Source organism: Balaenoptera borealis, assembly GCF_965194805.1.
Source record: "Balaenoptera borealis genome assembly, chromosome: 14".
Classification (NCBI taxonomy): Eukaryota; Metazoa; Chordata; class Mammalia; order Artiodactyla; family Balaenopteridae; genus Balaenoptera; species Balaenoptera borealis.
Genome location: NC_138875.1, coordinates 90319193 through 90336087, shown reverse-complemented (window position 1 = coordinate 90336087; position 16895 = coordinate 90319193). Strand labels below are relative to the sequence as shown.

At 53.5% G+C, this 16895-nt stretch overlaps 1 protein-coding gene across 3 annotated transcripts in view; it reads right to left on the bottom strand.

Moving 5' to 3' along the window:
- ADGRD1 (adhesion G protein-coupled receptor D1) overlaps positions 1-16895 on the bottom strand; it is a 154506-nt gene that overhangs the window by 93855 nt on the left and 43756 nt on the right. For all 3 annotated transcript variants that reach the window (XM_082353228.1, XM_082353230.1, XM_082353229.1), the window contains 3 exons: positions 16780-16890; positions 14884-14959; positions 4555-4696 (listed from right to left, as the gene is read on the bottom strand). In XM_082353228.1, coding sequence (XP_082209354.1) covers positions 4555-4696; positions 14884-14959; positions 16780-16890 — 329 coding nt within the window. The remainder of the gene's footprint in view (positions 1-4554; positions 4697-14883; positions 14960-16779; positions 16891-16895) is intronic.

Here is a 16895-nt window from a genome sequence, read left to right as displayed (position 1 = left end):
TGTGCTAGGTCTGCATGTGTGCGTGTATTTGTGTGTCAGCGTATGTCCTGGGTGTGTGTGTGTGTGTGTGTGTGTGTGTGTGTGTCAGGTCTATGTGTGTCCTGGGTGTGTGTGTATGTGTGTGTGTGTGTGTGTCGGGTCTATGCGTGTCCCGGGTGCGTGTCTGTGTGTGTGCTAGGTCTGCATGTGTGCGTGTATTTGTGTGTCAGCGTATGTCCTGGGTGCATGTGTGTATGTGTGTGTGTGTGTCAGGTCTATGTGTGTCCTGGGTGTGTGTGTATGTGTGTGTGTGTGTGTGTCGGGTCTATGCGTGTCCCGGGTGCGTGTCTGTGTGTGTGCTAGGTCTGCATGTGTGCGTGTGTTTGTGTGTCAGCGTATGCCCTGGGTGTGTGTGTGTGTGCACGCACGGACACATCCCGGCCCCGTGAACTCTCTGAGGGTCTGCACACCGGGAAGCCCCGCCTTCAGGCCATCCGCCCCTCCCTCCCCTGCCCGCTCAGCCTCGCGCCTCAGCTGCAGGCCCTGGTGCCCAAGCCCCCCGCTCCCCCATACAACCCACAGCCCCAGCACAGCCTGGTCGCCAGCGCCCACCGTGACTCACAGCCGCTTCCCTAGGGCCACGTCAGCCTCGGACACACACCGCTTCCAGAGTCGTTCAGAGCAAGGCTTCTCTGCTTTTATACACCTGGGTTACAGATGCCACATTATAAAACCCCCAACACTGGAAGCACTAAAAATGCCGCTGCTTCACGCCAGGACCAAATTTCCAACACTGAGCCTCTGGGCCCGCCGAGCTGAGCCCGCCGAGCTCATTCTTGCCGAGTTGGCTGCGTCCTCGCAGTGGCGGCAGGGGAAGAAAGAGCCTCCGCCCCGGGGACGGGCATCTCTCCATGGGAAGAGGAGCCGCACAGATACACGCAAGTAACAACACAGCTCCTGACGAGGCCACTGCTGTGGCGCTGCCGGCTCTGAGCTCGGCGTTCCCTCAACAACCACTTACGGAGCCGCTGCTGGGAGCCAAAGCTCGACGCCAGGCATCGCGAGGAAGGAATCAGTGATTCCAAACAGGGCCCAGGGCAGCCTCTCCAGAAACGCACGGGCTGGTTTAAGAGATGGTCGATTTGCATAAATAATAACATACGGAGGTGGTACTGATGCAGTGCAAAGACGGCCTGGAGGGAAACGTGGTCCTTCCCTGGGGACATCAGAGAGGGCTTCATGGAGGAGGTGGGAATGACCCCAGAGATGTGGGAAGAAGGCCCTCCAGACACAGGGAGGGGCACATGCGAGGGTGGAGGCCCACCAGGCCTGGACTTCACGGGAGAGCGAGCATTTCCATTCCTCCAGACAGACGTTCAAGCAGAAAGTCAGACTGGAAAGGTCCGCTAGAGACCGACCGTGAGGCCCGGAGTTGAAATGTGTCTTCAGGGAAACCTTAGTCACCAAAAGATTTTAAATAGGTGAGTAAGACCACCTGGCATGTGTTTCTGGAAGATAAGCCTGGAACTCGGGGAGAATGAAGCAGGGAGAACAGTCAGGAAGCTTCTAGCTCAGGCAGAACCAGGGGAGGCACGGCGGGGCAGAGCAGGTGCGACGGAGGCTCTGAAAATAGGGTCACAGCTGGTCCTGCGCAGGGACCCGGACCCAGGAGGGCGCCAGGGTGCCAGGCTCAGAGCGGAGAGAAGGCCACGTGGTGACAGAGGACAGACACAGAGGACGTGCAGGCTCGGGGGTAACGTGCCCACCTGCACACCTGGAGCCGAGAAACCTGCCCGGAAACAGGAGCAAGGCCGAGGGAAGAGGTGGGTTTTGTGTCATAGGGAACATCTGCTCGGAGGTGATGGCTGAAATCACGGCATGCCCATGAATTCAGAGAAGTAAACGTTCATGCAGAGGGGCTGAAGGAACAGCTGTGTTAGGGAGTTAAGAGCAGGGGGTGCAGCAGAGGTGGAGCTGACACCAGGGAAAGGGCGGCACCTGCAGGGCGCGGACCGCAAGCCCGGGGCTGGGGCGTCAGGGGCTGCGGCGGGGCACGGGCCTCGACGGAGCCCAGGTGAGCAGGGGTCTCTGGAGGCGTGTGAGACCATTTTTGCAGCTCGAAAATGTGTATGGAAAGTGGAGATAGTAAAAATCAACTTTAAATAGTTTGAAGAAGGGAAGGGAAGGTGGATGTCACATAAGATCTCTGGAACTTGGAAACCATAGTAAAAATCGACTTTAAATAGTTTGAAGAAGGGAAGGGAAGGTGGATGTCACATAAGATCTCTGGAACTTGGGAACCACCGATGCCACTTCTGCATGTACACACCTAAAAGGACCAAAAGCAGAGTCTTGGAGAGATGCTTGCACACCCACATTCACGGCAGCATTATTCACAATAGCCTAAAGGTGGGTGCAACCCAAGTGTCCATTGACGGATGCATGGATAAACAAAGTGTATGTAGTCCATCCTCACCATAGAATATGATTCAGCCTTAAAAAGGAGGACATTCTGGGACTTCCCAGGCAGTCCAGTGGTTAAGACTCTGTGTTTCCTCTGCAGGGTACGCAGGTTCAATCCCTAGTCGGGGAACTAAGATCCCACATGCCTCATGGCACTGCCAAAAAAAAAAAAAGGAGGACATTCTGACATTTGCTACAACACGGATGAACCTTGAGGACTTGATGCTCAGTGAAATAAACCAGACACAAAAGGACAAATCCTCTATCACTCTATTTACTCCCCAGAGTAGCCAAAGTCACAGAGACAGAAGGGAGAAGGGTGGGTCACTCTATTTACTCCCCAGAGTAGCCAAAGTCACAGAGACAGAAGGGAGAAGGGTGGGTGCCGGGGGCTGAGGACGGGGAGGGGGAGTTCGTGTTTAATGGGGACAGAGTTTCAGTTTTTCAAGATCAGGAGAGTCTTGGAGATGGAAGGTGCTGACGGCTGCACAACAGTGTGAAACATACTTAACATCACTGAACTGCAAGATTGAAAATGGTTCAGAAGGTCAATTTTATGTTATGTGTATTTTACCACAATTTAAAATGTTTTAATGTTTTGTGATCTTCAAAAAGAGAGAGAGAGAGGTAGGTAGGGTGAGAGGGGCATTCTCAGGTCAGGACAGTTTGCCTGTGGATGGAAAGGGCGTGAGAGAGAGGGATGGAGCAGGCAGAGAGTGGGGGCGGAGGAAGGGAGGGAAGGTTCCTGAAGAAGAGAAGGAAAACGTCCTTCCCTGAGGAAGGAGGGAATGATGAGAGGGACGTGAGAAACCAGCGAGATGGTCAGGATGAAAGAGAGAACGGAGCAACGGCTGTCGGGTGGTGCCATCAGCCTGGGAAAGCACAAATACAGACGAACACTGGCCAGAAAGTGTGGACAGCCGGGCAGAGCTGGGTTCTGAGGGAACCAAGAAGGGGCCTGACCTTCGTGGGGAATGAGGGCCGGGGGGCAGGGTGAGACGGGAGCTGCAGTGACAGCGACTGTGTCCTGACTCACTGGCTTCCCTCGATGGCCGTCTCATGGAGGAGGGGATGAAAACACACGTGGACGGCCCCAGAGGCTGGCACATAGTAGGGTTTCAGGTAATGTTGGTGGAATGGGATGGAACAGTATAAAATGGAACAAAATAGAAAATCCTGGCGGGAAACGTCTTTGTATGACTTCAAGCAATCAAAAATATATTTAGGTCTTATTATTGTACATATAGAATGGATAAACAAGGTCCTACCGTATAGCACAGGGAACTACAGTCAATAGCCCATGATAAACCATCATGGAAAAGAATATGAAAAAGAATGTGTGTGTGTATATATATATATATATATTTATAGGTATAGCTGAATCACAGCAGAAATTAACAAAACATTGTAAATCAACTATACTTCAATAAACTAAATTTTATATATATATATACATTGCATTTTTTAAAATAAATTCCTTGAAAAACCACACCTTCAGGTGTCGAATCAACACTGTATCACAGCACACGATCCTGACACAGGGAAAATCGTACTTTTTAAAGGACAGGTGCACACCTGTGTCCCCAGTACATTTGTCGTTCTTATCACTGACAAAGATAAAGTGAAGGCAGAGAGAATTATGGTTACAATGGGGCAAAACAAACAGTTCATCACTCAAAACCGAAAGCATAAAAAAGTCTCTTCGAAACACTAAACTGTGTTTCCCAGAGAGAACCAAGCTCTCCAACTTACTAATGGCTATTATCAAGATAAGGGAGAACCAGTCAGTATATCCCCCTCCTCCAAAAATGACATTTATTGTAAATCAGAAATACCCATGATTGTGGCGCACACACCTATGAAAGTGACATCTGTTCTTAGAAGCCTTTTTACCCAAAGTCAATACTGAGTGCCCAACCCCAGTGCCATCTGGGGGATTTTCCACTGCTGTTCAAAGATAATCCCAAGAAAACGAACGCTAGAAAGAGGGAAATGCTAATCCTGGCCAGCACCAATCCATCTAAGATTCTTTATACAATCGTACATACGAATATTCCTTGCTGCAAAACGAAATCAAAGAACAGAAATGAGGACAAATTCACTCGAACTCACCAAATGGTGCCTGAGATGAACAGTGATGAGCGGGGAGCCCGATAAGTTCTGGGAGAGCTTCGGCGTCGGGATGACCTCCAGGGAAATCAGATAGCTGGTCACAGACAGCAAGCAGTTTTTGTAGTTTGCTGCCTCAGCAATCCTTGGAAAGAAATGAAAAATCATTACAAAACACACAAAAAAAGAAAAAAACCTTGGGTTTAAAATTTAATGTTAAGTCTGAGATGTTTTGAAATCTTTTTGGGATGGGGCTTTGATTTCTATCAAAGAGCTGCTCTCTTTAGGGCTTGATGCTGGTACCAAAAGGTGAGATGGAGCCTTTGACCTCACAGAGCCTATAATCTAGTAGAAGAAGGGGGGATGGCCCAGAATGTGGGGAAGAACAGAAAGGTCAAAACAATGAGCCTGAATCTCAGCCATCCATTTACTTGACCTTGGACAAGTGACATACCTATTGGAACTCTATTTGCCCTAACTATAAACCGGTGTGGTAAATAGTAGTGTGATAGATGCCTGTTGTCGTCACCCAGTAGCCCTTCACCCTTCTCCTGATAAAGGCACCTCAGCTTCCCTCCAGGCGATCATCCCTTCCCCACTTGCAGCCCACGTGTTTTGGAGGGAACTCCATCCTTGACTAAGAGTAAAGCCTGCTATCCTGACCTGAATGCAGCAGTGCACTGCATTCCTCAGACCATGCTGACTGTTCAGACGTGAGCACATGGTCCAAGAAGATCCGAGGAGAAGTAACAAGATTCAGAAGGAAATGCTGGGTCAGAGATTCTCACTTCTCTCTGCTAGACATCAGCCCTGAAGCATGAGGTCCCAGAAGTGGCTTACAATCATGAGCAGAGAGACTGACTGGGAAGGGGATCCACCCCCTGGAAGAGCTGAGAGGTGGAGCTGAGTGACATCGACTGGATGCTGGATCGAGCTGCTCCTGAAGCCAGCTGCCCGTGCACCTTTCAGCTTAGGTGATCCAACAAACTCCTATTTTGCTTAAAACAGTTTACGGGGCTTCCCTGGTGGTGCAGTGGTTAAGAATCCGCCTGCCAATGCAGGGGACATGGGTTTGAGCCCTGGTCCAGGAAGATCCCACATGCCGCGGAGCAACTAAGCCCGTGCGCCACAACTACTGAGCCTGCGCTCTATAGCCCATGAGCCACAACTACTGAGCCCACATGCCACAACTACTGAAGCCTGCACGTCTAGAGCCCATGCTCCACAACAAGAGAAGCCACCGCAATGAGAAGCCCACGCACCACAACGAAGAGGAAGCCCGCACGCAGTGACGGAGACCCAGCACAGCCAGAAACAATAAATAAATAAAATAAAATAATAAAATAAATAAATTTTTTAAAAAAACAGCTTACACTGGGGTTTCTGTCACTTACAACCCAATCAAAAGAATCCTGACTGATATACACAGTACTTGTCTCATGGAGTTGTGAGGCTGAAATGATATTCAGGGCCAGGACTAGGGCGAGGCAAGCAAGGAACCTGGGGTGCAAGATCTTAGAAGGTGTTCACGTTCAGGGCCTGCCACGTGTGGTGCTTGAACGACTCCCAGAATGCACACCGATCTGAATGTTGTGTTCTCGGTGTCTGCTCGAGCCCTCGCCCAGCCTGGCGTGTGGTAGGTAATCGGCAAATGTCTGTTGCCTAAATCTGAATTTCAGACAGCTACGCTGGGATGCTTGCGGCGTGGAGTCCCTCGGCCCCCGCTCGGGCCGCCCATTCGCCTGCTGGTCTCTTGCCCAATCTGGACTTTGCGTGTCTCCTCTTCGCTCTCCAAAGCCCGACTGGGGATTCTGCCCCCATGTGCGTTTATGTCCGCAGGACTATCGTCATAACATTGAACCGAGCCCTGGGAGCTGGGTGCACCATCCTCTCCCTCCTCCCTCAACTAGTTGTGCCTACTAACTAGCCTCAACGCTGCTGACCTGGAGTGGAGCCCGTGGGACCCATGCGGCTCCTGCAACCGGCCCCCTTCACACACCACACCCGGCTCTGCACACAGGCCCCTTACACGTGTCCCTAAAAGAGAGCCGGTCCCCAGCGGCACACAGAACTGTTTCTGGAACTGTCAATATGAGATGTTTAAAAAAATATCACTGTAAAGGTTTAAAACCCCAGCCCTGCCTTCATGGAAAGACCCTGCAAGTGGGTCTTTCCAACAGAAGGTCACCAAGGACCCGGGTCTGTAGCAAAACAGAGGCATGGATTCCTCGTGTCTGAATATCACCGAGGTTGGAATCTTGAGGGGCTGCTGGAAGCTCAGAGAACACGGCTGATTTTCTGTCTGATTGTCCTTCTCTGGGAAAATGTCACTGGTGCAAGCCCAGAACGAGAAGACACACGTAGAATAAGTCACACACATTAAAAAAAACCCAAAAGACACTGAAAAGAAAGCAGCACGCTAGTTCAGTGTTTCTCAACCACTGTCTTCATCATCACCCCCTCAAGAGTCTTATTAGACACTTTTTCACTAACACCCTGCCATCACCCCATCAACACCCCGCCCATCCTGTGAGATTTTAGTGCCACAGAGATACAGTAAATCTGCCTACGTACATAAAACATGCTCTACACAACTCTGCAGAGTCACAACCACTGTAATAGCTCAGACTCCTTGCCCCCAAAACCAGTCTTCACCCCACAGAGGTGATATCACCCCCACTGAAAATGCATGGGGTTCAGCCACTGCCGTGGAAACCTAAGACTGGCTTGATGTCACCAGGGACCAAATCAGACCCAAAGACAGAAAGATGTGGTCCCCGGTGACACAGAGGCCAGCTCGCTCGCAGAACGAGGGGGCCGCCCAGGTGGACGGCCTCTCTGGCCGCGATTCCGGGGAGCTGAGACGCTTTGCACTCACCCTTGCCAGCGCCTTGCAATCCATGCTTCCCTCCGCAGAACTCCGTGCGCTCAGCACGTATGAAATTCCAGCAAACAAGCTAGAAGTCATTTTTCTAGCAAAAATTAGGACTCCAATATTAGCCAACAATAAAATCACAACCATGAGCATGACACCCTAAAAATACAGCATCATTTGTCACACACCCCTCTTTCCCCCTCCGTGTACGTTTTCTAATATTTCATCCAGTCAGCTGTCTTCTCCCGCCGGGAGGTCAGCTCCACCAGGGCCACGTTCTTACCCATTCTGTTCATTGCTCTCCCAGCTCCCAGAACCATGCCTGACACACGGTACATTTTCAATTAACATGTGTTGAATGAATGAATCTTCTCACAGGCAGACAATGACGACTTAAGAAAAACATATGGGAAAAATGTAAAACACATGGAGAACCTTCTCTCAACAGACAGAATGCAAATCCAGAGTGGATTCCTGGATTCCACCCCGGGAACACATGGATTCAGCCAGATGTAGTCTGGGAAACGGCGCCTTTGAGGGCAGGAATTGATACCAGACTCACCAAATCACGGTAAGGCTGACGGTCTACACTGCGTCCTCAGGAGCATTTTTAATCTGGAAAAATGCAATTTCCCAATATGGACGGGTTTACACCGATGCTCTCCAGTGACTCACTTCTCATGCAGCCAGTGAGGCCCTTCCTTCTGGCTGGGTTCGCCCTGCGGAGAGGCCCCGGTGGGGGTCCAGGGTCACCGGGCCAGGAGGAACCCACCGCTTCCACACGACCCACCCAAGTCGACAACGACGAGACACCAGAAGAACTAAGAAATTACTGTTTACTTTTCAGATGTGATAATGGCGGGAGTTTACTCTGTAGTTTTTAAAGAGTCTTTATCTTTTAAAAATAGAGACTAAATATTTACAGATGAAACTACGTGATGTCAGAGACTGCTTCCAAATAACTGGTGAGGCCGGGTGTACAGAGGAAGCCCAAACGGCCGTGGGTTGTCCTGGTCATAACCCGGTGATGACCGTCTCTCTGTTTTTACAGATGTTCAAAATTTTTCATAATAAAAAGAGGATTGTTGTTTTTTTTTTTTACCACTTCATTTAATCTCTCTGGTACCTCCAACTGTAATAAGAGTTTCGCTTTGGTTTCATAAATCTGATCCAGGTTTGATTTTTTTTGTTTTTAATCTCTAATCTAGGGAGCAGTAACGCTTGGAGGCTGGATTATCTGTCACTTTGGAGCTGATCACACCAGGGCTTGGGGGTCTTTTCTGGTTGGGAAAACCAGCTCATTCTAGATGCAAGGAGGGAACGGGGCAAAGGAGGCAGCCAGGGGGCGGGGGCCGCAGTGTTACGCCCTGTTCCCTCCTCTGCACAGACCCCTGTGCCGCGCTGCCTCATCCAGGCCCCATGCCCTCTGCTTTGGGCGCGTTCAGCCAACGGGAGCACCGGTAGGAAATCAGAGGCGTCAGAGAGGAGAGTAAGGCCCACACAGGGCTGTTCCCGTGGCGTCACCCCAAGTTGGCCCCAGCCCACCGAAGGGCCCGGTACCCGTCTGGTCCCCACACACACCCCTCCCTCTTTGCACAGGGAACTGTGTTCTCCTGCCGCCTTCAGCCCAGGGCCGTAGCAGTACGCCCTGTCTCCTTGTTCCAAGAACTTTCCTGTTACTGTACTCTATCCTTTTTAGTGGGGAGCCCACCCCGACCATGGCCTTGCGAACGGCCCCTCCATTTAACTTCCCCCAAATTACCCATTTGGCCCCTATGGGGGACCCGACTGACACAGCCCAAAGTCCAGCCCTGCAGCCTCACCTATTTCGGCACATTTGAGCCACGACCCCTCTGCTGGTCATCTCTGCCTTCAATTAAGCCAAGAGAGGATGGAAGATTCCAGGATCTCAGGGGCAGATCTGGGAACTCTGAAATCTTCAAGCAAAACACCCAAGCGCGTGGCGAGATGAGCTCTGGTCCTCAAGCAAGAGAAGTTAGCACACATGGGATAAGAAAAGGGGCCTCAGGAAGAGACCCCTCCGAGTAAAAGGGGCCCACAGTTAAGCCAAGTTGTATAGGGAAATTAAAAAGAAAAATTTTAACTGGAAATATTCCCTAGTAAATGGACTACTTTTCTAACGAGTCCCCACTCAAACATGGTGCCCTGGTCACTCCGGGGTCTAACCTCATCCACCCGTCAGAGCTGTGTTCTCGCTGACCATCAGGGCAGCAGCAATGAGACACTGAAAACACCAAGCAGAGGAAACTTGAACCTCATGAAAGATGCTGCCCAGGGTGACAGGGGAGAGAACACTGGAGAGACTCAGGAGAATTCTCGAGTGGACGTGAGGCCTCTGGCCAACAGACAACCAAAGAGGAAAGCGCCCACCAGGACGGTGGACGTGAGCTCCGCGGTACTCAGGTGGCTCAGTGGCCGAGTTCTCCGTGTCCAGAAGTAGCTCAGCGGGGTCTCTCAAGAGAGAACGGCAAGAACCAGAACTTCTGCCTAAACCGGGACCCTCCTCTCCAAACTTCGCATTGCAAAAGAGTCACGCCCACAGAAAATTTGCTAGAAACTGTGCACCTAGATTCCCAGCTCCTACCATTCTGCCACATTTGCTTTATCTGGCATCTCACACTCTAGACACACACACACACACACACACACACACACACACACACACACACATGCCTTTTTGCTGAACCATCACAAAGTACATCATGACACTCCACCTCTAAATTCTTTAACAGGGACGCTCTAAAAATAAAGACTGCCTTCTACATAATCACCATCCCATCATCACGATCAGAAATCTAACACGGCTTCCATCATCATCTGGTGTCTGGTCCACCGTCCAATGTCCCCAGTGTCCCCACGGTGTCCTTCCGAGTGCAGCTTCTTTCCCGTCAAGGAAAGGACGGCATCCATTTAGTCACCGTATCCCCTCAGTCCCCTCTGATCCGGAACAGTCCCCGCTCTTGTTACTGCTTTTACTGCATGCATGTTTCACAGTCCAGACAAAGTGCTGCAAAATGTCCCTTGATTTTCCTCGTGGGGAGCGTCGGACCGAGCGTCTGGGGCAGGAGGACCCTTCCCACTGCTTCGCATCAGGGGACGCAGGACGTCAGCCTGTCCCGACGTCGGTGACACCGAGCGTGACCTGTCGGCTGAACTGGCGCTCACACTGTCTCCGCTCCTGGGGACCTTCTCACGAGCTGAGTAGCGGGTACCCTGAGGGGTGACGGGGAATAACCCCGGGCCCTCACAGCCCTTCACCCGCTGGTGTCTGCCCCGAGGAGGTTTGCCCGATCGATGGCCACCCCGAGGGCTGCCACGTGGCGACCGTGACCCTGCCATCCTTCTGCCTGGATTGCTCGGCGTTACTCTACAAAGCAGAAGTGCAGACATTTAAGCCAAGTCAACCCCCACAGAACGTGTCCTTCTGAAGCCCGGGTGAGTCCGTCGCTGAGACGCTGAAACCCAGAGGCACGAGCCCCAGCCCTGCCGCCGCCGCCCCGTGGAGTGCCGCACCCTCTGGGTCCCGGGTCTGTCTGCGGCGGAGAAGCAGGTGACTCCGCTCCCTGCTCAGCGTGGACGGCTCTCTGGAAGGAAACGGCAGCCCCAGCTGCTGGCCTGGCAGGTGAGAATCAGCAAGAACAGAACTCTCCTTATCACTACGGGGCCAGGGGCCAGGGGCCACAGAGGAGCCCCCGTGTGCAGGCGCCTGCAGAGGCCAGCAAAGCCCCCGCGCAGGACCTGTGGATGGTCAGGCGTTGCCTTGGGCGGCCAGCACATGGGCCCTGAGTGGCCTACCCAGGGCGGGGGGGATGGAGAGCCCATCCTGCCCTGACCCCTTCCTCGTGCTTCTATATATATATATTTTTTTTAATTTATTAATTTATTTATTTATGGCTGTGTTGGGTTATTTATTTATGGCTGTGTTGGGTCTTCGTTCTGTGCGAGGGCTTCCTCTAGTTGCGGCAAGTGGGGGCCACTCTTCATCGCGGTGCACGGGCCTCTCACTATCGCAGCCTCTCTTGTTGCGGAGCACAGGCTCCAGACGCGCAGGCTCAATAGTTGTGGCTCACGGGCCTAGTTGCTCCGCGGCATGTGGGATCTTCCCAGACCAGGGCTCGAACCCGTGTCCCCTGCACTGGCAGGCAGATCCTCAACCACTGCGCCACCAGGGAAGCCCTCTCCTCGTGCTTTAAACTCACATGCTGACTCCACTCCCCGGGGGCTTTAAAGGACATTATGATTCCACTGGAACCTTCCGATTGCACAAAAAACCACAAATGTGTGAAGATGACGACGCACACAACTAAAACAGAATGAAGTCAGCTGTGCGGACGAGTGCGGACACTAGAACGGTGTGTCGCTAACAGCGCGACTGCACTGCGCGAACTCGCTTCTAATCCTGCGTGGAATTTGATAATCGTCTTAGAGGCGGAGAGCGGGAGAACATCCAACGCCTCATGAAGCGATAAGGGAAGTGCTTCCATACCATGTTCCAGGGCTTTACTTAAACCATTAACTCAGTGCTCACGGAGACCCTCAGAAAGTGGGACGGCCGTCCTCCCTCTTAGAAAGGAGCACGCGAGCAAAGAGACCACCAGCTGGTGAGGGCAGCCAGCTGCGAGAAGAAAGCCGGGAGCCTGGCTCCCACATCCAAGAGCGAACCACAGCCCAACTGGTAAGTGTCACCTCCGCGCTGCCTTGTGCTACAGGCGCAAGCACCACAGGGACCACACTTGCAGAGCTTCAGGGGTGATTTTCTTTGTTGAGGTTCATGTTGACAGTAAGACATCTTTGCATCAAGTGTTGGCTTTAGAGCTAAAGGTTCAATACCTGAGAAATACACCATCATCATTGCAAAATCATTCTGTTTTTGACTTCAGGAAAATGAGCACTTAAAGTCTCTGCTGACAGAGTTCAGAGGTCGATGGTGTTAACGCCAATGGGTAGAGGGCTGGGAGGAGGGGGATTCTCTGCCTGTGCGGGTCTCCAAGCCCACGATTTGCAGGGGGTATAAGAGTTGATCACGGCGCCCCGGGTCCTGAGGCTCCCAGGAGTCCTGCTGCGTACCCCTGGGCAGTGAGGACGGTGGAGGGAAGGGAAGGCTGGAGCCCTTAGGACGGAGGGAACCACACCCAGCGGCCAAGCTTCAAGCACACACTTCGACTCTCCACGGCAGCTCAAAGTCAGCCCCAGCCCCGTGCGCTGCTGCCAGCACTGATGTAACTGTCCACCAGGGCTGTGCAAACCACAGGCACTGCCTAGTCTTATAAATAAAGTTTTATCAGCACACACCACCCCATGTCTTTATGTATTGTCTGGGGCTGCCTTCCCACAGCTCTGCTGCAATAGAGACACTATGGCAGGTAAAGCCGAAAATATTAACCACCTGGCCCTTTATGCAAAAGCTTGCCAACACCCAGATAGAGCGATGGTTCCGGTCACATTAATTCAAAGTGCCTGCTGCCGTCTGCAACCCTGGATCCTGCCTTTCTCCCCTTTCCTGAGGGCGAGGGGTACCGAGAACGTGGTACAGACGCCGTCCTCCCCACGCCGCTACCCCGGCCCGCGGCAGGGCTCGGCCATCCCCAGAAATACACGTTCATGGATTTCACTGAAAAGTCCATTTCAGTCGGAACCTCCAGCAGTGAGAGCTGTAAATAAGTACTGATAAATTGGGGCCAAGGATGGGTCCACTATTCATTCATAATCTCAGGTTTGGAGAAATCTCCCCCAAATATTCAAGAAGGCATGTTTTTCCGAGGAAAGTGTGTGGCATCTTCCTTTGTGACTTTCCTGAAGAATTCTGGAAAGCACACCCAGAGTGCCAGGTCCCTTTTCTGTAGTTATAAGGCTCCCCCAGGCAACCAGGCCCAGAACCGGGCTTTCTTCCAGGTCTGCAGCTAAACCACGACTGTTTGCTCCCTTCCCACGCCCTCCTCCAGGGTTTTGTACAATGAGCTGGTCCCTCACATCAGGCAGGAGAGGAGCCTGAGAGACACATGATACCAGGGCTCAGGTATCTGCATCATTAGAAGGTATTTATCATTTCTTGTTTATCTGTAGGCGGTAAAAATAGCTGCCTGCTTTTCCATCACACACGCCTCCAAATACCCGGCAGCAGCGCCAGTGTCCAAAACTCGCCCCTGCAAAGCCTTCCCATCAGCAGAGACAGCGAACTTGCAGGAACGCCCATCCTCATACCATCAGCTTTCCCAGGCTCTGTCCCAGGGTGGGAGGGCAGCGGGGCCTCGGGGCCAGGGGTGGAGGCCCTGTGCGGCTCCCTCTGAGATGCACGGCTCTCTCTCCAGCAACTTTTCGGACGGAGCCCCTGCTCTGGGCCGGCACTGCGCCAGACGTGCGGGAACAGAGATGGACCAGCCCCTGCCTGCTGCCCTCCACGGAGCCCCTGTCTGGGGCGGATCTGTGCCTGACAAAACCGGCTTCACCTTCCAAACACTAACTGCAGAGAGGGGTCCCTTGGGCTCATACCTCGTTGGCCCTTTCCCGGCACCGGCCCTGGGCTCTGCCGCCCTGCCCCCTCCCAGGGACCCCATGCAAGGGAGGAGTGGGCCCCGGCCCTAACCTCTCACCTCTCCTAAGGGAACCAGCCCCTCCCTGTGGTCGGAGTAGGGCTGACCCACCCCCCCAAGCCCCAGTGGGTCATGTGAGCAGACCTGGCCAATGAGAGGGCAGAATCCTCTCCCACCAAGGCTGGGGGCCCAGATGGGCATGTGACCCAAGTGGGCCAACCACAGCCCTCTCTGGATTTTGAATGAAACTGACTTTTCATTGATGAAAGAGATTCGATTTCCTTCTTGAGATCTCAGGACCCCAACCCACGTGGGCCTGAAGCTACCTGGAGCCAGCCATGCCTCTATGGAGGGGCCTGCCTGGAAATGAGCTGACACAGAGGAGAGTAGAGGAAGGGGACATAGAGACCAGGTCAAAGAAGCATCCTCTGGGTCCCTGGATCCAGCCGTGCCTGAACCCGACTGACTCCTGCCCTTCTTAGTCGCATGAGCCCTCAGTTCCCTGACCTTCTGCCTAAGCTGATATATCCAACACAGTCTTGACTGACATAGGCATGTGCTACTGGCTTCCCATTCTACAGAAGTGGAAACTGAGGCTGAGAGGTCATTTGACTTGTCCAAGGTCACACAGTTCCAGGTGGAACCGATATGGTCACTCAGCCTATGCTCCTGACCACTGCACTATCAGCCTACACCCCAGGGCTTGCTGAACCCCCAGTGTAGGGGTCCCTGCGTCTTCCTCCTTTGCCCTAACAGTGAAGCACCAGGAGTCAGCGTCACCAGTTCTCTGATACAATACTGCGTGTGTTGGTGATGGTGGGGAGGTGCAGGTGTCACAGCCGTCAGCCACCCAGCAAACAAGCACCCCGTTTCCCGCTCCATGCTGTGTGGCCCCCAGAGACTCACTTGGTGTTGGCCGGCTGTATGCTGCTCAAGTAATAGTGCACCGAGTGGTAGAGAAGGCCCACGACGGTGGTCCAGGCTGGGGAAAGAGCAGATGGCCAGACACCTGTCAGCATCCCAGGTGACAAGCAGGAGAGACACAGAGCTCCCCGCCAAACCCACTCGCCCAGCAACACACAGTGCAGACCTCACACCCAGGAACCCGGCAGCTCCTCGGGGAGCGAGGGGAGGGACGCTCAGGGGCAGAACTGCCCACAAGGACAGAATTTGAGTAGAGACTCCCCTCCACTCTTCAACTGTGAATCCAGCCGCGGCGACCGCGCCCTACGCTGCCCGGGGGTCAGCTCTGGACACACGGATGCTGCAGCTCCCGGAGAGCCAGACACCAGGAGCTTCTGAAGGCAGAGCCCCCGTCGAGCTGTGGACGGCAGCGCCAGGCGACGGCACTGCAGCCGTGAGCGCATCTCAGTGGCTGTCTGCATCTGGAGTATTTGCAGCAACGCCAGCGCTCGAGAGAGGCAGGATTTACAGTCACCCAGACGTCTGTCACGCCTTCGGCTGGGTCCCACCTCTCTGTGATATTCCAACTTGGAAACAAGAATCATCTATTCTGTTACCTCCCCGCATGAGCTTAACAGGAGGCCGGGAGGAGCAAACTGCAAGCTGACCTCTGAGCTCTTCGGGATATTGGTTGAGTGTGTTAAAATTTCAGGGATGTATTTAATAATTCACATAACACTTACCGTGTGCCAGGTACTGGTATAAGCTTTGCTCTTTTAATTCTCACCACACTATATTGAGGGAGGTACTAAGACTGTCCCCTATCACAGATGAGGAAACTGAGGCCGGGCAGGTTCAGTAACTTGCCCAGTAAGTATGTGGCTGACCCAGGATTCGAGCCCAGGAGTTCCATCCACAGAGTTGGTGCTTGTGACGAATAAGCTCTACCGCCAAGTGTGAGAAGCTTCCGTACGTACAGACCATGAGGCTGCGGTCCTGCCAACTCTGAGAAACTGAGGATTTCTAACAGATCGTGCAGCCGTGTGAGATGGCAAAAGATCCCACATGCAGTCGGTTGAACTCGGCATTGTCCCTGGACCCCCCCCCCAATTTCTGTAGTTCACCCTGAGTGCAGGGGGACAGTCCCCTGAGAGCAGGACACCCCGACATCCCTGAGCACCTTTCACACAGGCAAACTAGAGGGTACAGGGAGCAGAGGTTGGCTCCCAAGGGCTGGGGAGTGAGGACCCCGTGCTGGGGATGGGACACCATGGCCCTACACCCCGCAGCTCGGCCCCCAGTCCTGAAGGCAGAACCCGGCAAGTGCATGGCCTCCGGCCAGATTGTCAGGAGCTGAGAATCCACGATTCCCCAGACCGCCCGAGGCCCCTGGGATGGAGGGACACGCCTACAGAGGCACAGTCACTTTTCAAGGGGCAGACGGGACAGTCATGGCAGCAAAAATGGCCAGAGCCACCCGGGCCCCCAACGGTGCTCCAGGGCCAGAGAGAGTAATCGGGGTCCCCTCGGGGCGGGTTCATCACAGGCCTGGACTTGGACCCACCCAGGAGGAGGGCACCGGGCCACTGAGCAGACAGAGGCCCCCCAGCGGGGAGGGGAGGTGGCCACATCAGTTCACATTCCGCTGAGTCGCCTAGTGAGCCCGTCTGGAATGCAGATTCCCAGCCCCTCCCTCCCACTCCCGGTGCATCAGGCTGCAGCGGACCTGGAGTCGAGTCGGCGCTGTGCCAACACCTCAAGAGCGTCTGATGACACACTGTGTTCCCACAGGCACACAGAGGAGGCCCGGGGGCAGCCCCTCTGCCCGCCGACAGCTCACAGGGCCGAGTCCCTCCCCGAGGGTCCTGGGGTGCAGGTCCCCCCCCCAGCTGTGCTCACCTTGGCTGTGGAAAGCCTCATGGGGGATCTCGATGTAGTTCTGCCCCTGGGCCGGGAAGCGGTAGTGGGAGGAATTCATGGTCTTGGGGAGCATTTTGGCCACGGAAAAGTCTAGA